Source organism: Passer domesticus, chromosome 2, assembly GCF_036417665.1.
Source record: "Passer domesticus isolate bPasDom1 chromosome 2, bPasDom1.hap1, whole genome shotgun sequence".
Taxonomy (NCBI): domain Eukaryota; kingdom Metazoa; phylum Chordata; class Aves; order Passeriformes; family Passeridae; genus Passer; species Passer domesticus.
The window spans coordinates 1486579-1508658 of record NC_087475.1 but is presented as its reverse complement, the minus strand read 5'-3'; the positions used below and the strand labels follow the sequence as shown (position 1 = coordinate 1508658).

Here is a 22080-nt window from a genome sequence, read left to right as displayed (position 1 = left end):
GGACGCAAGGCTTACTGAGAGTAAAATACTCCAAAAATCTCTGTTCTGGTGGGTTGGTCGGTTTGGGTTTTTTGGATTTTTTTTTTCCTCTATTTTTATTGAAACTTTGTACAGAAGTTTGAAACATTTCCATACAATACTTTGAGACAGGACAAAATGCCATGGTAAAGGAATGTAAACTGCAAGAAACACAGTCTGAAAGTATCCAAATACTCTCTAATAAGAGTTTTAGTTTGAAGACTAATGCAGGAGGCAAAATAAAATGCATACAGTATACAAAGAACAGTATACACAGGGCCAGCAATGCTAACTATGAAAATTTTGCATCAGATTTACTTCAAAGATTGATAGCAATATGATAATTCTATACACTAGACCAAAATTAATTTATCATACATCGTTTCTATGACAAAAAGCTTGTCATTAAGGACAGTAGCAACTTACAATATAATTAAGCTGTATTAATCTCATTAACACTTCTAAATCTATATTCCTACTACAGTAAAGGTTTTTTTTTTCAGTATATTGTCTTATAAGATCTTAACAGACCTTTAAATAACACTTTACCAAAAGAGACCTGGATCCATTATAGTGATCTTATCTACATGCCCATTTGGCTTATTTCCAAAAAAACAACCAAGGGACAAGGAAAAAGGCAGGTTTCAAATGCTATATGATATCATTTGGTTTTGGTCTGAAATGTATTTTAGAGAGTTAAAAAAAACCAACAGAAAAAAGGCAGTTCATTAACTGGTATTTTATATAAAATCTGCAGAAAAATACAACAGCAACAAAACCCAAAAATACTTCACAGATATCTAAAAAAACATTTTTTCTCAGAGATACAAGGTAAAGCAGCATCACTTTGACACTGTGCTTTAAAAAAGAAGATGATGAATGAAGAGACTGCTCGAGTGAGATTAGAAAATTTTGCTTTCTTCTTGAAGAAGACTACTAACATTTTGCACAGCAACTATTTTTATAACCACCTCATTTTAAAAGCGTGAATTCCTAGACACAGAATTGTCATTTCACCGTCAGTTTTGCTCAAAGTGTCTGACTTTACACAGTGGAACTGAGAATGCCAAGTGTCACCAGATGTCACTATACCATGAGTTCAAGATTGGAACAGAAGTGAAGTAAATGCCTTGAAACCAACACCAGGAAAGAAATCAAAGAGAAAGTGTTTTGTAAACAAAACAAAACCACTTTGCAAGAAAAACCAAAAAGAACCAAATAAAACCAAGAGTTCAGAGATCTCACAGTGAAATCAGAAATTCTAATTATATATGTTTTACATTCTAGGACTACTCTTTACCTTAGGCCAATTAAAGCACATTAAACCATTTAATTATATACAAACATTTTCTTTAAAAAACAAAAAAAATTAAAACATTGCACAGAAGTCTGCTTTTAACATCACATAACAAGGTTAGTTTTATTTTCAAAACAATTACATTTAAGGGCACAGAACATACAGAATACCAAATTAACAGATGAGTAATTTTGCTTCTCTGTACATGCTAAATCCAAAGATTTCCTTGAGAAAGCTGGAGCTTGGCAACTCCAGCTTCTTCCATGTCTCTGTTCTCTGAAAGGGAGCAATTCCCAACACCTCCTCTATCTCAGGATTTAAAAAAATAGATATATAAAAAAAATAAAGCTGTTTTAAAGTTGTAAGCATCTTTTAAGTGCTGGCAGAGCTCCCTGGGTGGCTCTGCCCCCTCCACTGTAACCTCGTGGAAATAAATCCTTTTCTCTGCTCGGTTACAGGGCTCATGACTCTCATCAGAAGTCTCATCCTGGCCCTTCTGGGATCAGGAAAAACACAAGTGGAGAAGTAAAAAATACACAATATAAGGAATATACGGAAGGCCATTTTTATTTCTTACAATCTCGCACGGATTCCTTTCTCTAAAAGCTAAACAGGAAAAATTATTTAAAAAAAATTAAACAACAAAAAAAGCCTCTAAACTTTGGCAGAGAATAGCATCAAATCAGCCATTTAAAAAAACTTAAATAAAAACAGTCTCCCAAAATGCACTATTAAACTCTCAAGAAGCCCCTTTTTTTTAAATTCATTTTATTTATTTTATTTTTTAAATAAAAGGCTTCTACCACTTCCAGGAGCAAAATTCAAATATCTTACCAGAAAAAAAATAAGTTAAGGGAAATAAAAAGAAGAAAAAAAGCTGTCATTCCAAACTCAGTTTTCCAAGACCTGTCATCCTAAGCTCAAGGCAATAATAAATAAACTCACTGCTGCAAGACAGAAGCACAACCAGCCCCGCCCAGGGGGAGGGGGCCAGGCAACAAAATTCCATTGTGGGAAACACTCTGTGGTTCTGCTGGACCAAAAAATGGGTTTTTAACCCCAAATTTATCAACTTCCCCCCTCAGCAAAGGCTTGTTTACGCTATAAAAAATCCCTTCTCCTACACAAGGCCCTTCTTGCCAGCAGGCAGCTTGCTTGGAACCTTAGGAATATCTTTATTTATTAATAAAGGCCTTTTATTAAGTGGTTTTATGCAGCAAAGAGCATCAGCAACTTCCAGGATCTCTACGACACAATGAGGCTGAAGAGGAGCACACAAAACACCTGGGAAACACCTGAAGAGAAAAAGCACTGGAGAAAATAATCTGCTTAAAAGCTTCACAATACCAGAAGATGGGGTGGGGAGACAGATTAATAATCCATGATGATCCTGCCTGCCAATTAGCAGTGTGATTAATGTGGCAGCTCGTTAGTGCAGCAAAAGGGAGAACAAACCAAGTGGGAGATGGAGCACCTCGGGCTCCTGAAGGACTTGACTCCCTTCCACGGCCAAGGAGGAGCTCCTCACGGATCTGACCGAGCAGGACACTGGAATTCTCTCTGTTGACTCTTCCAAGTGTCCTCGTGGAGGAGCAAATGGCTCGGGGAGGGGCGGAGGGATGGAAGCAGCAGGGAGAAGCCGTTGGAAGAAGCGCGGGAAGCGCCTCCTCCAGCCGCGCCCGGGGCCGCCCGCCCGCCCGCGTAAGGCACCCTGGGGACAGCACAGGGGGCGATGGAGCCCAGCCAGAGGGTCCCTGAGCTAACCTGGCATCCCAGGCGGTGGCAAAGCGCTGGGCATCGAGGAGCAGCCTGGAAAATCCAGTGCCAGAGCTGCTCTAAAATCGTGCCAAGCTCCGAACGGACACGAGTCTCCTTCCCAGGGCCAAACTAGGTGTTGGAGCCACATCCCAGCCTTCTCAGGAGTGTTGGACTGAGAATTATCTTTATCTTCTATAATTTATTTTTCATCCCAATACGATCAAACATTGCCCTAAATGATTTTATCCTGTATGGAAACAATTCCCTACGTTTTTACATCAAAGCATCCTTCACAGCTCAGCCCACTAATGAAGCAACTTGAGATGCCATTAATTTCACACACCTGGATTTCACCCTTAAATAGGATTTAAAATGTTTTCCCAAGCTGTGGTCACACAAATCATAAGAAAACATGTCTTGTCCCATTGGTAGCAAAATCAACACCACGTATGGTGACTCCTCTTGTCTCTACAAATATTGCAACAACACTCCAAGTTTTCCACTTTGGAATAGTTCTACTTCCTAGCAGCAACAACTAAACCATGTGGAGAAAAGTGGGGCACAGCTCAGCCTCTGGTCAAAGTTTTGGAATGAATGAGATTCAAGTGATATTAAAACACCACCAAAACAAACAAAACCACCCCAAAAATAGAAGTGAATCATTTTATCTGAAAATACGTGTTGAGAATTATCTGCTAGAAGCCATGTGGATGGCACCACTGGAAAAACAAACTTCTTCCAGCAGGCAAAGGCAGGATTGACCCAAATCTCATCTCTACAAAATGGTTTTCCCCATAGGAATTGGTTCTTTGTGTGCCACGGAAATGGTGCTGGACCCCTGAAGTGGTTTTGGTGAACGCTCACAATGGTCCCTCAGCCCGATTTTGGCCCAGCCAGTTCGTGCTCTCCTGAACGAGCTCAGGAGCAAAGACATCTGGAGGAATTATTTCCATGGAAAGCCTGGATATGACCACTCTGTCCTGGAGAGGGAAGGAGTTCAACACTGGTGGGCTCTGCTCCCAAAAGCAGCACCCAGCTTGGCTTGGGGAAGGATGAGAGCACCAAGCTGCTGCACACACATCCTCCACACCTGGGAACTGCTCATCCCTGCCTGGGCACCCATCCTTCAGGAGGAAACATCCTCTGGATTCTGGAGACCTACAAATAGCTGTGACTGCCTGGGAGGAATTCAGGTTTTTGGAAAAATCCTGAGCACAGGACAGACCTCAATTGCCGACACAGATTTGTGGCTGCACACGCTCCCCGTCTCCTGACACCGCATCCCTCAGGATCCTTCTGAGGAAGGAGGGAGGGAGGGAAGGAGGGAATTTCTTCACACAAAGGTCACTCATGGCAAGGGGCAGCCCAGGGAGCTGGTGGAGTGCCCAGCCCTGGAGGTGTCCAAGGAATGTGGTGCTCCGGGCTGGGTGACGAGGTGAGGCTTGGGCACAGCTGGAACTCAATGACCAGGGAGAGCTTTTCCAAGCTCAGGGATTCTGGGATTCCTCAAAATACAAAAAGGAAGTTTGACAGGGTGAAAGGGGAAGTGGGAGAAGACGTGGGGCAAAAGGACTCTGGAAAACAAGGAGCACTTTCACCTCTCTCTCCCATTTCCCCTTCCCTGCCTTCCCAGTTGTTCTCCCCTGCAGCATCGGGGCTTCCTCCTCTTCCTCCTCTGGGATTCCTCCCAGACACAGCAGAGGAAAACCCTTCTGCAGGGTGAAGAACAGTATTTCAAGACATGCAAAGCCTCATGGTTCTCTTTTTCCCATATGGTAGAACCTGCAAACAGATTTTTCCCTAAAAGGAAGCCAATCCTAACAATGTCCTAAAGGTTCAGAGTGTGGAGAGGCTGAATGAATCTTTTTGGCCATTTACTGAAAGTCAAGAAATTCCACCCAAACCTGAGGAAAAATTTCTTTCCATGGAGGTCACAGTACCCTGGAACATCTGCCCAGAGACATCCTAAACCCACCCCAAGAATTCTGTGATTCTTCAATTTCAATATACTACAAAATCCCACAGAAAGAAAATTTCTTTTTTGTCCTCCTCCATTGACAGTTTGTCATCTCCAGGCTTATTTTTGTTTTCATTTTTACTCTTTTTTTCTTTTTTTTTTAATACAGAAACTTTTCAGTAATGGAATTTACAGTGGATAAAAATCAAAAGACAAGAATTTCCTAACAAAGAGTAAAAAAAACAAAGGCAGAAAGCTGCTAAGAGCCATCATGTTTTAAGTGCTATAAAATGAGACAAAACAGCTTCCTGTTGTTGCCAGAAGAAAAATGAGAAACTGAAAAAAGAAAAAAAAGCAGTGAGTGCAATTAAAAAGTGCTAAGTTGGCCAAGGTAATACAGCTATTTTATAAATGTGCATCACAGCTCTGCGTTTAAAAATCTTTTGACACAGCTTTAATCACTCATATTTTACACACTGGTAACTGATTACCTGTTATCTTCACTTAATGCTGACTGAGCTGTAACTGCCTGACTTCAAACACAGCCACCTGCCTGCCTTTGGTATATTTATACACAGAAAAACAAAAGGTTAGTGCTGCAAATGGAAAAAAAAAAAAAAAAAAAAAACAACACAAAAGGGAAAAAAGAAAAAGCCACCACAGGACAGGTTCTGCTTTCAGCAGAGGGAGGACAACACATCTCAAATGGTCTCGAAATAGGCTAAAGCTGAGTTGATCTTACAATTATAGCGTAAACAATGCCTGGGTTGTGGTTATGTTGTTTGAAAAGAAAAGAAAGGAAAAACCAAAAATCTCCAGAGACCTGTATCAACTTCTGTATGTTTAAGCCATACCCTTAAAAGTTCACTATTCACTCACAAAGAGAAGTAGACAAACATGAAGATTCCAAGCGAACAGACACAGACCAGTCCAGTATTTAGTAATAGTTTAACTTTTGGAGTCTCTTCCAGCATTTGTAAACAAACAGTCTCCTCCTCGACCTCCCGAACCACTCTCTTGTTTACGTTTTTACTTTTAAAGCCACAGAACCAATCTATGAATTTCAAATGTCTCGCCCTGTTGTCAGTCCCCTCCTCCTCCTCGTGCTTTTTCTCCCCCATCAGGGCGGCCTGTCCGTTGGAATAACAATCCACGGGCGTCTCCACCTCGGAGTGGCTCACCGAGATCACCGGGTTGCTGTCATCCCTGCACGTCACCAGGAGGTTGATGTCCTCCGGCTTCACGTTTTTAATGTTCTCCTCCGACTTCCCGTTGGGAATGATGTGGTTGGCGTTCTCGTTGCACTTCAGGATGCTCTTCTCCTGCGCCTGGTACATCTCCCCCTTGCCGGCGCTCTCCGGCGCGCCGCGCTTCCACAGGGCCCAGAACGTGGTGGTCCGGACCTGCTCCTTGGTGGGCGGCGGCGTGAGCAGGCTCACCACGACCGTCACAGCCCCGGTGATCCAGAACAGGGCCGTGGCCACGTACATGTAATGGATGTTCTTGATGAAGCCGGGCCTGGTGTCCGGCTGGTCGCACTCGGGAGCGCGGTAGAAGAAGGCCAGGATCAGCCGGATGGCGCCCAGGACAAACCCGGCCATGCCGCCGTAGAAAGCGCCCTGCTCGTTGCAACGCTTCCAGAAGATGGCCATGAGGAACAGGGCGGCCACCGGCGGGGTCAGGTAATCCGCGACCTCCTGGATGTACAGGTACATCTGCCCGCCCTGCATCTCCACGATGATGGGCACCCAGGCGATGCTGATCACCACCATGAAGGCCACAAAGACTCTGCCCACGATCATGAGCTCCCGGGAGGTCGCGCTCTTCCGGATGAGCTTGTAGACGTCGAGCGTGAAGATGGTGCTGGCGCTGTTGAAGATGGAGTCCAGGTCGCTCATCAGGGCGGCGATCATCACGGCCATCATGAGCCCGCGCAGCCCCACGGGCACCAGGTTCATCACCAGGCGCGGGTAGGCGATGTTGGAGCAGCCGGCCCTGCTCCCGCACACCTGGAAGCAGTGCTCGGGGTTGATGCAGGCGATGTCATCCACAAACAGGATGCGGGAGATCATCCCCGGCACCACGATGATAAACATGGGCAGCAGCTTCAAGAAGCCGGCCATGAGGGTGGAGCCTTTGGCATGAGCGATGTTTTTGGCGGCCAGAACTCTCTGCACTATGACTTGGTCAGCGCACCAGTACCACACTGAGGCCGGGGTCTGTCCCAGCAGAAATCCAGGCCAGGGAATGTCTTCATCTGTCGGCTCGCGCAGCATTTTGAGAGAGTCGGGCTTTGGACTGACGTTGCATGAGTTGGTGTTGGAGATGTTGTAGGTTAGGAGGATGGAGGTGATGTTTGGTGACGCCAACATGTACCTCCTTTTCACTTCTTCAAACCCACCGACCTCCATGAGGCTTATGATCATGAGTGTGAGGGCCCCGATGATCATAAGCAGCGCCTGGAGGGTGTCCGTGTAGATGACGGCCACCAGCCCTCCGGTCACAGTCAGCAGCGCCGTCATTCCGATCAGCAGGATCACCGACAGGTAGAGGTTCCACCCTAGGGACTCTTGGATAAAAAGCGCCCCTGAATACAAGTCAACCGAGAGTTTGGTGAAGATATAAAGAAGTAGAGACAACGCTGCAAAATAGATTTGAATCCTATGCCCTCCGAACCGCTTGGACAAGTATTCGGGCATGGTGTACACTCCCGACCGGATGTAGACTGGCACGAAGACCCATCCCAAAAGCTGCAAAAGCATTAAGGCGTTGAACTCCCACGCGCCTACGGCGAATCCGCTCGCCGCTCCAGATCCTGCGAGCCCAATGAAATGTTCACTTCCAATATTGCTCACAAACAACGAGGCCCCGATAGCTACCCAGGTCATAGAACGCCCTGCCAAAAAGTAGCCACTCACGGTGCTCCGATTGTTTTTCCACATGGCAAAGAAACCTATGCACATTACAAGCACGAAGTACAGGGCCACAATGGCAATGTCTGCTGGCTCCAAAGAAGCCCTCATTTTGTAACCAAAAAGCCTTCGCTGACGTCCACTTCTCGCCCCCCAGCCAACGTCTCTTAAGCACCACGTGAACCAGTTTTAACCAAAATCAACACAGCGGGTCAAATTCTTTGTCCCTTGGTTTGCTGTCCTGATGCTGGTGGCAGTGGTACATTTACTTTTCTCCGCTTCTCAAATTTGGGAACTTAGCACGCACTTTTAATCCACATTCCACAAGAGCATCAGCCTTAACTCAGTTGATGTAGGAGAAATTCTTAGTTGCAGCTAAGTTTAGTGAGGCCTACTGTACCAACCCTGCAAGGCAGCAAAGACAAAAGACAAAGATTGAATTAGAGAGGAATTTCACGAAGTAATGAGAAAAAATTTGAAGTGTAGTAAAACAAATCACTGAACACCACAGATTTTTCCCCCTTTATATTTTCTGCAATCCATAACAGACATCATTCAGTATTTGTAGGGCTAAGTGGTAAAAGCCTTTCACAAGTCAACTTCAGTGGTTACAGGTACCTTCAGAGACGCAGCGATTCGAGAGGACTGAGCGACCCAAATTCCCCAGAACACAGCAAGCAACAAAAATACATTTTCTTTTTCTTTGCTCTGGTGTCTCACAAGTCTCCTTCTCAAGCCACTAACCAGATCTTCCTCTTCCAAGCAATCTTAGGAAAATAAAATTCAAATAGCCCAACAAATAACAATGGCTAAGGAGCCCAAACCTGGCTCAGCATTTCCTGCACCGCACCCCCCAAATCCTGGGAGATCCTGGCACCACAGGAAAGCACCTGAGACACCAGTTGGCTGCTAGAAAAATCAAAGTGAGGTCACAGCGCTGTCAAAAATCAACATCCATTTCACATCAGCTGGAGAATCAAGGTTATTCCGCAGGTTTTGAGGTGAGTTTGCTCCTGTCTGGGGTCAGATAATCACAGGGTTATTTTTCACTGGGAAAGCTCTCCATACACATCCACGTCATCCAAGGGGAGAAAACATCCCATTCCAGCAAGTGGCAGAAACAAAATTCCACCTGACATCCCACTTTAGGGCCAGTGCCTTTGGATACCCTCACCTGGGGTTTTGTGGGAGCACCAGAGGCACAGGAGGGAACACTGGGCGGGTTCTAGGAGCAGTCACAGCTGGAAGAATGCCAGGAAATGCCCTTCCAGCATCCATTCCCATCCCAGCATGGAGAGCTGGAAGGTAGGGAGGCAAAGCTTTCCCAAATTCCCAATCCCACCTGACAGCTCCCAAACACGTCAGGAAACAAAACCCTTTTTGGCAAGCAGGACTGAAGCGCTGGAAGTGGAGGGAAGGGGACAATGAAGATGTGGTGGCAGAAGAAGGGGCATTAAAGAGCTGCATGGTGGCTCCCTCATGGATTTGGGATGTGCTCCCATCTCCTGTTTATGCCTTGGGAGGGAATCATGGAATGGTTTGGGATGGAGGAATCTGAAAGCCCACCCAGTGCCACCTCTGCCATGGCAGGGACACCTTCCCCTGTGCCAGGCTGCTCCAGCCCCAGTGCCCAGCCTGGCCTTGGGCACTGCCAGGGATCCAGGGGCAGCCCCAGCTGCTCTGGGCACCCTGTGCCAGCCCTGCCCACCCTCTACCAGCCCAAAGGCTTCTAATGGGTTTAGAGAGAGCTGGACACGGGATTCTTCCATTTCCTACACCAAAGACCAAAGCAAAGAACAGGTTTAGTCTAAAGATCAGAACACAAACCTTCAGTAGCAATAATGAGATTATTACAGAAGGTGAGGAACAGGGTCTGACTCCACTCCTCTTTCCTACCCACTGGTAAAAGCACAAGAAAACCAACTCTGGGTCTTTTTTCTGGCCATAAAATCTCACAAGTCCTACAAGCATCAGCTCCAGGCATCCCCTTCCAGCTCTTTCTCTGGCACGAGGCTGAAGCTCCCATTTCCCCATTATTTAATCATTAATACAAACAGCCTGATAGCATATTCTAATATTTGGTTGGTTTCTTGTTGAGCATCCCTGCCATATATTGGGTTTGTTTAAAGGGTCAATAAAATCATTTCAAATTCCAAGAGAGTTAAGGTTGAAAATGCACACGTTGTGTTAAAGGCAGCAATGGTGCTGAGGTAAAAACGTGCAACTCCTCATAGATTTTAAAATTAGCTCTCTGCAAGCCACAACTTCAGCCTTAAGGAGAAATCCACCACTGTGTCATTTGTATGGTCCAGCTGTTTTTCAGGAGAAAAAATTTAAAAAATAAAAATAAAAATAATAAGGGTTCCCCCCCAGTACCACAAACCCACTTGAGAATAGAGATATTCCTTCTGCTGGAATTACAGCCAATAATGAGAGACTAAGGAGAATGGCACAAAACGGACTGATTACAGCACTGGGCTAAATTTATCATTCCTCAGAAGCCTCAAACCACAGATGTATTTTCAATTCTTCCACAGAAGAATTCACATTTCTCCCCACCCGCAAATACAGGAGTAGTTAAATGGTCTAATAGCTTAATCCAACCCAAAATTATAAACACTTCACATCAGATGACGCAGTCAGAGCCAAGTTTAATGGACTATTCTTAGTTTTAAGCACTTTGGAGCAACACTTTAATAGTGTTGTGTCTTTTGCTATATTCAGCTAATTTTTCAACTACATTATGTTTATACCAAAACTATAAATATTTGAAGAGAAAGGGAAGAAGAGATTTTACTGAGATATGACAAAAAGAAAATCTTCTGTACAGAAAACCAGAAAAACAGCCAGATAAGGAAATTGTAATAATTAATATTTTTAATGTTCTGTTGTCCTTCTCATTACTAAAAAATATTTGATTTTAACTTGAGTGCACCCCCCACCATCTTCCCTATAGGTTCATCAGTGACCTGTCACAAATATCCTAAGACAGCAATATGGAAAAATCACAAAAATATCTGTAAAACCAATTCTATTTGATACCAGAAGCATACAGAATGTTTCTATAAAAAGGATATTAACAGAGAAGCTGTGGCTGCCCCTGGATCCCTGGGAATGTCCACGGCCAGGCTGGATGGGATAATGGAAGGTGCCCCTGCCCTGGGGGTGGGCTCTGAGGTCCCTGGGAATCCAAACCTCCTGTAATTCCAGGATCAGACTCTCTGACAAGTGTATCAGTATTAGATGCAGCTGCCCTCAAATAAATTGTGACATTCCTCAATTAAGTCACTTCAGCTCCAGGGGGCTCATTCCAACCAAAATAAACAAGTGAAGTTCCTGGAGTGTCTTCAACAGGAAGATACAGCCAGACCATGCACCTGAAATAATCCAATTTCAGAGAGCTGAACCCTGCCCTTTGTCACCAACACCTGAGGGTTTTTTGGCAGGGCTCAGTTAGCCTGAGCTGGAAGGTGGAAAGTTTTCAGCAGCCACCACAAATTTGCTGCACTGTCACTAAATTACAGCACTGAAGTAGCTTCTTGTACCAGTTTCTTAGACCTAATTCCAAAATAACCCTGGAACTTTTCTTCATTAGGAAAATGAGCCTCGTTCCTCTGAACTTTCAGCAAGTTCTGACCTCAAGTCTTACAAAGGACTTTTGAGATGCCCCATGTGAGTTTAGTCCTGAGTTATTAGAACAGTGAACATTGTGGCACTGACAGAGGGAGGAAAAAAAAAAATAGGCAGAAAGACAGTGCTGCTGCCAAGGACTGGGAATTTTCTTCCCTGAGGCTGTTTTCTGGCTGGATCATATCAAAGACACAAAACAATGTGCTTCCCTCTTGTCTGGAAATAGAGGCTGCAGCTCTGGTGAAACAATGCATATGTCTCTCCAACACCCAGCCTGTTCCTTAAGGGAAAAAAAAAATCCCAAGCAAGTCCCTGAAGAGAGATTTCATAATGTGAAACAGACCCAGGGTGGGATTTTGAGGAGAAATTTGTACGACTGTTCTAAAGGAAAACTTTCTCCACAGTGCTTTTCTAATAAAATGGGTGTTTAAAACATGCCAGAGTCCAACTGCTCCAGCTCTGAAGCCACTATTTGTTCTCAGCTCCGTCGGCTTTTTGGCAGATGGGAAGTGTCTGAGCTGACTTTCCTTTTCTCCTCACCAATCCTGATGTTTTAAGGGTTAATTTGGGGATGTAGATGCCCACCTATCCCACAGGAGGGTCCACTGTTAGCAAATTAAGTGCTTTGCTCACAGATTTCACAGCAGTTTTTAGATTATTTCTTAGGACCAACATTTTCCCTCTCCACCTTCAAGCAGGAGTATTCGAAATCAGATCTGCAGCACTTCACCTACTGAACAGCTCTGTTGTGTGGAAGAAATCTCTCCAGATTGCCAGGATCATGGAAAATATTAACTCTGCCACAGAAAAAATTAATAAATACCAGAAGTCTCGTGCCCTGAGTGGAGTCTGTACCATGTGTCACCCCCTGAGTGTTTTCCAGACCCCTCACACTCCTGGCCATGGACACACCAGGGAGTTCCTACCTGTCCACTACTCTGCAGTAAACACAAGGAAAAAAATCTACAAGGGAAAAAAAAAAGAGGAAAAGATTTGTTCCATTTACTGCAGCACTCCAGAACACAAAAAAAGGAGCACTGAAGCTCTTCATGGAGTAAGTGATACATAAATTATGTAGCACATGCCCTTGAGGAAGCAGGGGCTATCCTTGGCAGCTGCTCAACAGAGCCCTCAGCATCCAGGGCAGCAGTTCCAGGCTTTTCCCTGAAAACCAGGAGCTGGGGCAGAGGAACGTGCCAGGAACCCCCCTGGGACAGACAGGGAAGGCAGAAGCTGACCTGGAGCACCCAATAAATAACTGGAGCTGCTGGGGATGCCAGGCCAGCCCTGAGCTCCAGAGGCTGCAGCAGGAAAGGGCCACATTTCCAGGGTACCTGAGCCCACCTGGCTGAACCTGCTGGTCACACTCTGCATCATCACCACATCCACCTCCTGCTGGTCTGGAGAACTCAGGATAAACCACCACTACCAAAAAAAAAAAAATCCAATTTGAGGTGCAAGGAACAAGTCACTCACTCAAAGGAGTTGTTATGAACACGTAAGGAACTTTTGTTTTGGTCAGGAATCACTCCAGCTCTGGTCTTCATTTTACTGCAGCAGCACAAAAAAGCAGCTTGTTCCAGCATAAATTCTTCTGGATTCTTTTCTACACAACTGCTGAGGGAGACATGAGAGAAATAAGTAACCCCAGAGCAAGAGACACAGAGAAGTCAGTGCCAGTCAGAAATGGGATGTGCAGTGGACAATTACAGAGCAGGAACTGGAGTGATGTGAAGCCAGCTGGAGCTCAAGGGCACTGGGACTGACAGGACATCATTTAGCTGTCATTTTTGGGGTTTTTTTAACCATTTTCCTCCCTCATCCCAAGCAAATACATCTATTCCAGTGTCCCACCAAGTCACGAATGAAGGGCAGAAGGCACAGGAAGGACACTGCAGCAGTCAGTGGACACAAGAGAAGCTCCAGCCTTGCAAAGCAAGAAAAGATGGATTTTTTCAGAATCTGCAACACTCTCCCCGAGCCACTTCATGCCACTGCCTGTGACATTCACACTTGGCTGGTTCCCTTTGCCAAGAGCCAGTCCCCAGCACTCCAGCAGGAATAAGGAACTGATTTGCTTCCACTGTTCTTCCCAAAACTCCAAACACCTACAGGGCAAGGGGGGTAAGCTGGGGACAGAGGGAAGGAGACAGAAAGCCCCTTTTTTATCTGTTAAATACAGAGATGCCAGAAAGAAATTCTGTCTTTTCCAGGCCTACCTAGACAGGACACCCATCATACCCAGGAGATTAATCCATCAATTATCAATTTAAAGAAAATAAGGAGTTAATACCTTCCTTTTCCCCTTGTCAGCCCAAAGTGTTTCCATGGGTGACAAATGTTATCTGGAGGAATTTCTTCATGGAAAGGACCTGGAAGGGGCTGCCCAGGGAGGTTTGGAGTCCCCAAGGGTGGCCTGGAGGTGGCACTGAGTGCTCTGGGCTGGGTACAAGGTGGGCATGGGGCACAGCTGGCACTCCATGGGCAGGGAGGGCTTTTCCAAGCTCTGGAATTCTGTGAAGTATTCCTGCCAAGGAATTGGGCCTTGCAGAACCTTTCCTGCCTCGGCTGCAGCTCCAGCAGGGCCCTCCTGAGCTCAGTTTGTCACCACAAAGCCCAGCCCAGCACGGAAACCACAGAGAGGTGACATCCCCCCCTCCACAGGACACAGTTCTTTTCCACAGGAACTGAAAGCAAAAGGGGCAGAGACAACCCAGAAGCCACGTGGCCAACAGCAAAACCAAGGGCACCAGAGGGCAAAATGCCAGACATTTCCAAGGAAGTGGCAAGGGGCTGGCAAAAACTGGAAGGTTCTGGCATCACACAGCAAGATCTCCCTGCCAGGCCACACTGCACTGGAAGGTGCAGCTAGACACTGAGTCCCAAGGCTCAAATCCCTTCTTCTGGCAACCCAAAAATGCAGCAGCACAAAAATTTCACAGCCATGGCAGGGATGGAGGAGGTGAAGAGCTGGTTACCAGAGCAGCAGCAAGAGAAGGGGTTAAACAAGCCTCATCAGCCAAGAATCTGATTTCTGGAGTAGATTTGGGACACTTCAGTTCCCTGGACAAGGTTATCACCTTTTTAGAAGGCAATATCAGAAATGCTGCAAAATCTCTGCCACTGCTGAGGATGACTTTTCCTTCAGCTGGAGGTTCAGTGCTGTGATGCAGCTGGTGGTGATCACCACTCAGCAGGAACTGGATAATCCCAGCCCAAAAAATGTGCTGGTTCATCCCATTTGAGGAGGCTTTTGGCTGGGAGAGTGCAGAAATTACTTGGGAAATGAGAAAGGAGAAGTGTCAGTCCCCATGAAACTGGGCAAGATACCAGGAGGAAATTCTTCTTCAAATTTCTAGGAAGAACAAAAAAAAAAGAAAAAAAAAAAAAAACAGCCAGGCTCATTAAGCTTCTTTAGGACTTCCCCAAATTGCCAGCACATTTCTGGCTGCCCACAATCTTTGGAAGAATGTAAAGCACCCCCAGGATTATTGAAAAGTGAGACAGAAGTGCAGGATCATACAGAATCCAAGAATTTGAGGCTCTCCAAGCTTCCCAGTCAGTTGGGGGCTGTTTCAAGACTTGTGATCCCTCTTGGAGATCTCAAAGACAACAAAGCCAGAGTTCAGTAAAATTCTGTTGGTTCTAAAACAATTAATGCTAATTACAAAGCTTGATGCAGAATATATCTATTAAAAGCTACTGAACTGAATTTCTCTTCCTAAAACACCAACTCCACTGAACACATTCCCTCCTCTGCATGGACCTGGCTTTTTATTATTCCTTAGATATTTGCAGGACTGAACACAAGGATTGGTTTGTAAGTGGACAAACCAGGATTAAAAAATAGCAGAACAACAGTTCTTCTGCAGTTCCTCCACGCTATTTCTTGGGTTCATGGCCCTCCCTTTACACATCCACTTCCTTCCTGCCCTTCTCCTCACCAGGGGTGACAAATTTTACTCTAGAATCTCATTTTCAGCACCAGTATTTGCACCAGTGCTCCACAGGATAGGTCTTCACATCTTGCCTTACTTTCCACATATTTACTTCCAATTTTTCCTGTTCCACTTCTCCATAATTAGTTCTATTTTGCACCTCTTTCTGTGTTTTTATTTTTCCCTGCTTTCAGCTTTTTATCAGCCCCTCAATGCACACTGGGGATATCCCTGCTGCTCCATAGGGCAGGAATTTTTCCAGGGAATAACCTGGTGCCCAGAGTTTCCTGCTGCCCTCAGATAAGGGACACAGAGGGTGGGACACAAAGCTCTACCAAGCAACTGCTTCCACATAAACAGCTCTTCCTTCATCCCAGATCTGCAGCCAGGGAGGTGGGAGTGGCTGTGGCTCCAGGAATTATCAGTCTGCCATGGATGGAGCTGACAAATCATAAAATCCTGGAATGGTTTGGGTTGGAACCTTAAAGCCCATCCCGTGCCACCTCTGCCATGGGCAGGGACACCTTCCACTGTCCCAGGCTGCTCCAGCCTGGACTTGGGCACTTCCAGGGATCCAGGGGCAGCCACAGCTTCTCTGGGCAAAGGAAACAAAGAGGGAAGAGAAATTACTTGACAACAACTTAACAACTGCCAAAGCAATTTTTGAGTGGCAGCGATGGTTCTGGAACAAGGGAACTGGAGAAATCAGCTCACAGAGGAAAGCAGAGCTTCCATCATTCCAAAGTATGGAACTGAGGAAGATTAGGAGACAGAAAACACAAACACACATGAGCTGAAGGAGCAGCTTCCCCTCAGTGTTACAGTGGACAACTTTTACAGGAGTCAGTCACGTTTCAGGGCTTTCCAACAATCAGACATTAATGCTGTTCAGCACAAAGGTTTCTCCCAAGAGTTTAGGGACAGAATCTGCTCCACGCTGAAGTTACCAACACCTCCCTGTTCACAGCTACAACACATCAGGAACAAAACCCAACCAGGAGCACAGAGTTCACTGCTGAGGAGGAACCAGGGGCAGCCCAGGGAAGTCTGAACTCAAAGCTTAGCCCACACTGCTGTCCTCTGCAGAGGCACTGGCCAAACCCCACTGAAATCCCACCAGGGGCCTGCAAGAAACTGAAATTAGGCTTAAACTATTCTGCAGTAGAGAATAATCCTGTATGTCCCCTCAGACCCAGGCACGTATGCCACACTTGGCAAAAATTCCAGCTCTTCCAAGACTGAAAATGTCAAATATCAGGCAAGAGGGTATCGTTCCCAAATGCTGTCTGCACCACACTCTCCAAAATCCTGTTCTTCTTATGGAATGCTCAAGGCAGAAAACAAAGAGGTGACTCCTCCAGCAGAGTCAGGGCTGGATCTTGCTGTTTTCTGATCCTGTCTTTAGTTCCAAGGCTTTGGTCTCCTTCCCAGCACCACCCCCAGCTCCAGGATCCCTCCCTGCCAGGCTCAAGAGCCTGTTCCAGCCTACTGAAAATGCCAGTGGGAACAGAGGAAAAAACTTCTGTGCAATTTTAACCTGCTCAGCTGGGAAGAGGGGTGGGGAAGATGCACAACTCCATTGGAAGAGCAGGTGGTTCACCGGAAAGGAAAGGAAATAAAATAAAATAAATAAACCCAGTATCTTCCTGCTTCATTCTCTCCCCCTCCTTCCTGGCAACTGAGACATCAAAAGCCCAGTTGCTGCAGCTGCCTACACAGCAATTAAGTGAAATAGTCAAGATGTCAAGCAACACTACTGCCCATTTACTTTGGCTTTCCCAAAATAGCCAACAATCCCCACACGGCAGGTAGGGAATTTTGGAAACACGGCAACCCACTCCAAAAGCAACAAACAGCTGCTGAAGACAAGTTGTGTTGTGAGAACATGGCTGGAGAAATGAGAGCACACATTCACTGCAGGATTATTATTATTATTATTTGGAAGTGTCCAAGGCCAGGCTGGACAGGGCTTGCAGCAAGCTGGGATAGTGGAAGGTGTCCCTGCCATGTGGAACAAGGTGATTTTTAAGACCCCTTCCAACCCAAACCACTCTGGGATTCCAGAAGTGGGTGGATGGGTCTCCTAGTCCAGGTATTTGCTGTAAAAAAAACCAGTGGTTAGGTTTTAGATTATGACTCTGTGTGTCTGAACTTTGTCACAGGTGAAGATGAGCACACTGCTAATAAAATATTGATGAATTTCCTCGTTTGTAGTGAAATACTCTGAGTTATTTACAAAGTGCCCATCAGTTCCAGATACAAAGGGGTGTTGTTGGGGATGGATGTCCCTGTGTTCTGCTCTGGGTGACAAGGTGGGGATCAGTCAAAGGCTGGATCCATCCTCTCCAAGCTCAAGGACTGTGGGATTCCCATCTGTGTCCCAGTCCCCTTGGAGGTCAGGCACTGCCACCCTCAGTCACTCTGACAAACAGCCTCAGAGCAGGAAACCATTTCCAGCTCTTCCTTCCTTCCTTCCCAGGCAGTTTCAGAGCTCCCTGCAGAGCCCTGCTCTTCCAGGCAGTAAGAATTCCTGCAGATTCACTGCCCTTCCCTGCTGAAGGTGCTGCTCCACCACAATCCCCCCACTCAGAGCCAAAGATGGGAGAAAATTAGGAATTCTCAGAAACTCAGCTTTTGCTGTGAACAGGGAATTCAGGCCATGGACAGCTGTGTCTTCATTTTGCACCTTTTCCTCCAGCACAGCTGCAGGGCTTGGCTGGGGCTGCTGTGGGCAGGTGAGGTTTGGTTTGCAAACACCTGGACAATGCTAACAGGTAACAAATCTGTTAACCCTAACCCAAATCTGCCACCAAGCTCCCCCCAGCATTTGCTCTTTCCATGCTGCAGTGTGGAAAGCAACACAATGGGCAAAATGATTCATTTCACCTCCGTGTGCTCACACCTTGCTCTGCCCAAAGCATCTCCTCCACAAACTCACACACAGCAACACAAACCTCTCACCCTCCAAATATACCACAGAGTAGGGAGAATTATTTATTTTGGGGTGGCTTTTATTATTGTTTTCCTAAGAGTCACTAATGAGGCTCTGCTGATGAAAAATTCTCTATATATACAGAGCATATAAAATATCCTGGGTTTTAATAAATAAAAATACAGAGGTTTTAGTCCATTACCTCTCACAAATCAGGGCAGAGAAGAGCTGCTCAGCTTTGAATTCAGAATAAAATCCTGAGTTTTTGTGGAAAGTACATGCAGACAACCAGAGACAAAGGCTGGTAAGTGGAACCAGTGCAAAGTGAAAGTTTTCCCATCCCCAAAGCTCTTGGGTGTTGCATTTTTAAGGCACAAAAGGAGAGCTGAAGAGGCTCTGGAGCCTGCCAAGCCTGAGGAGAGCATCAGGCAGGATGGATGGGACCTGAGACCCTCCCAACAGACCCCAAACAGAAGGCACATGCAGGGAAAGAACAGGAAAGGATCCCTGACTTGGACACGAGCAGGGCTGGGCAGCAACAGGGCTTAAAAGTAACAAAAATGAACTGGAGGGACTTATTCTGCCTGGATCCCTGAGAATGCCAAGGGAATTATTAAAAGAAAGTTGTGGGTGGGGAAAACCCCACAGAAGCACCAAGTTTGCCTCTGAAGAGAGGCAGCAAAGTCTGCAGGCTGAGGTTTGCACCAAGCTGCCAGAGAGCCCCGAGAAGTCCAGGACAACCCTAAAGCACAGGAAAGCCAAGTGACAAGGGTTTGGGGTTTTTTTGGAGGACAGGGGAGCTGCCACAGGTGAGGAAGGACAGACACCAAAGGAAGAGTCAGCACTTGCTCAGACAGCACCAGGACACGCAGCCACCACAGAGGGACTGACAGGGAACACCTGCCCAGGTGCTGTCACAGTGTGGAAAAGCAATGTCATTTATTCTCCTCTGGGAAGGAGTTACGGAATCATTCCACTATTTCAGACCGGCTTATTATGCCCACATTTTGCCTCACTTAATTCAGTATTACAGCCAGGATTATGCACAGATTACAGGGGTCATTAGAGAAACCTCCCAGCCAAGATCCAGCAGCACCACGGAGCATAAAACCACTCGAGAAAATATTTCCAAGTGTCCTCATGGCACAAGAAAGGCAGGAGCAGCAAAATATTGGGAAACCACCTAGATGTGGTGTGCTGTAAACAGCATGAAAACAGCAGCACCTGCAAACAGACTCTAAATTTTAGACTTACAACCAGGGTGGGTTAAAAACACCAGCACAAACTGAAATGTTTGGACATAATCACAGAGCTAAAAAAAACCCTTAAAGGTACATCCATGTGGAAAGAACATGCTGGAGAGTCCAACTTCAAAGAGGCAAAGGTTGCAGATGTTAAATCCTGAGTGCACTGATGTTCATTAGAAGCATCTTACGGCTAAAAGCTTATCCCTGCATCTCCGTGGTCAGATCCTAGAAACCAGAGAGCCTTTCCAGCAGAGAGCACTCCATGGCATCCTTTCAGAGAAGTCAGTTTATTCCTGCCTCAATATTACGGCAGATTTGCTACGCTTGCTGTCCTGCCCTGCATTCGGAGTGCCTGCCTGGCTTAAAGCATCTCCCACATCAACAGCACGGCTACAAAAAGCACCTCTGCCTCATCCACCCAAGGGGAGAGGTGTAGAAAAGAACAAAAAAAAAATCGGACAAAAATTATATGTTGACAAGCAAGTGGAAAAGCAGCGTATTTCTGCCCGGAGAGCTGGTGCAGCAATGTCACCCGGCTTTCTCCCTGCTGCTGCGTTTCTCCACTAGAGGACCCAGGTGAGATGTCTCTACTACAGCTTCTGCAGCTAAACCACGGGGAAAAATATATTAAAAAAAAAAAAAAGCCAGCCCCGACATGTGGATGGTCCATGTAAAATGAATGGAAATGTACTAGTGCATGCGGCACACCAGACGTGCTCCCGTAATTCCCAAAAAACCACGGCCACGCTGCTGAGCTGCTGCTGCTCGGTGGGAGAAGGTGCTGGTGGGAATGAAGGGTAAATCCCAGAGTATCCCCGCCGGGCTGGATCGGAGGGCTCCAGCCCAGCGCAAGTGCTGCTACATTCCAACACCAGCACCGCATATTAAGCTGGAAAGCAGCAGATAAACAAAGGCTATAGAAGGTACTAGAGAAGGGCCGGTATCAGCTGTTATTTACCAAATAAACCTCCCATCCGCACGGAGATGGCCTTATTTTATTATTATTATTTTTACGCACACACATCCCCCATTCCCACCCACCCCCCCCCCGCCCCTTCCCCCACGTATTGACTCAGCTCCTGCCGAATGGGAAGAGCATCATCTAACCGAGCTCCGTTATCACCGCGCTGCCAAAAAACAGCGGCAACGGCTGCTGCCACCCCCAGCGCCCCTTCCCGGGGGCGATACGGCCCGGCCTATCGGCCCCGCTCAACTGCTGCGGGCAAAACCCATCCTCGGCACCTCCCCTGGCACCCCGCGCCTGGCAGCTGGCTGGAGCGAATCCTCGCTGTTCCCCCTTTTCCCCTCGCCCCGAGGCTTCCCGGAGCCCAGGGGAGCCGAGGAGGTGCCAGCGCAGGTGCGGGGAGGGGGATGCAGAGCGCTGGTGCTGCAGAGGGAGAGGGGGATGCGCTGGCAGGGGCATGGGAAGGGCCGGCTTCACCTGCTCCAGGCTCGGAGGGAGGGGATGGGCGAGGAAAACCGCATCTCCGCCGCTCGGAGAGCGTGGGATCTGCTTACCTGCGGACCGGAGGGGAGGGGGAGAGGGGGCTGCGGCTCGGGGGCAGCGGCTCAGCCAAGCCCCCGCGGGCGCGGGCGGGGAAGGGGCGATGGGCGAGGGGCCGGAGCGCGGAGGAAGCCCCGCGGAGCCCGGGACACGCTGCGACACTGCGGGCGACAGGGCCGGCCGGGCCACGCGGTGCGGCGGGGACAGCGGGCACCGAGGGGACACGGCGGGGCAAGGATGGGGGGGGAAGGTCTGCCAGTCCCACCTGCCTCCCTCCCTTCCTCCCGTCTCCTCTCCCTCACTCACCCTCTGCATGGCTTTCAGGATCAAAGCCAGTTCATAGCGGGGCATCTTAGAGCTGGCAGTGGCGGGAGGAGCGGGGCACGGGGTGGGGAGGAGGGGGCTGCGGCGAGGTCGGAGAGGAGGAGCAGGGGGGACAGGAGGAGGAGGAGGTGGAGGAAGGCGCGTCCCGGCGCTGTGGCGGCTCCTTCCCGCGCGGCTCCCGCGGCTCAGACGCCCGTACGGGCAGGGGCGGCGCGGCTTAAAGGGCGCAGGAGCTGCGCACGCTCGACCGGGCCGGCCCTGCCCGCGCCAAGCGCCGCCCCTGCCGGGCCGGGGCTGCCCCGCACCGCGGCCTGAGGGCCGGGACCCCCGCGCGGGCACGGCCGGGCCCTCCCCGCGCTGCCCCCGCGGCCGGCGCCGCCCCCGGCCCCGCCAAGCCGCCCGAGCCGCCGCCGCTGCCGCTGCTGCAGGGAGTGGAAATTTCCACTGCGCCGCCCCCCCCCCCCCCGCTTCCCCCCGCCGGGCCGCGCTCACTCCCGGCCGGGGCCGCGCACGGAGCGCCGCGGGGGGGCCGGGGCTCGCGGCCGCGCCGCGCGTGTGGGCCG

At 47.8% G+C, this 22080-nt stretch overlaps 2 protein-coding genes across 2 annotated transcripts in view; both read right to left on the bottom strand.

The window, feature by feature from the left end:
- MRPS6 (mitochondrial ribosomal protein S6) overlaps positions 1 to 21633 on the bottom strand; it is a 43648-nt gene extending 22015 nt beyond the window's left edge. Inside the window, exon 1 of the mRNA XM_064405463.1 lies at positions 21500 to 21633. Within this exon, the coding sequence (XP_064261533.1) occupies positions 21500 to 21544 (45 nt within the window). The 5' untranslated portion in view covers positions 21545 to 21633. The remainder of the gene's footprint in view (positions 1 to 21499) is intronic.
- On the bottom strand, positions 44 to 21639 carry SLC5A3 (solute carrier family 5 member 3). Its single transcript, XM_064405451.1, has 2 exons — positions 21500 to 21639; positions 44 to 8347 (listed from the first exon to the last, which is right to left on the bottom strand). Exon 2 carries the CDS (start codon positions 8051 to 8053, stop codon positions 5906 to 5908), a length of 2148 nt encoding a protein of 715 aa, XP_064261521.1. The 5' UTR covers positions 8054 to 8347; positions 21500 to 21639; the 3' UTR covers positions 44 to 5905.
- Between the last annotated feature and the right edge of the window lie 441 nt (positions 21640 to 22080).

What these genes read in the sequence shown, in the direction of transcription:
- SLC5A3 (XM_064405451.1), bottom strand. Translation starts at nt 8,053, where the DNA reads ATGAGGGCTTCTTTGGAGCCAGCAGACATTGCCATTGTGGCCCTGTAC.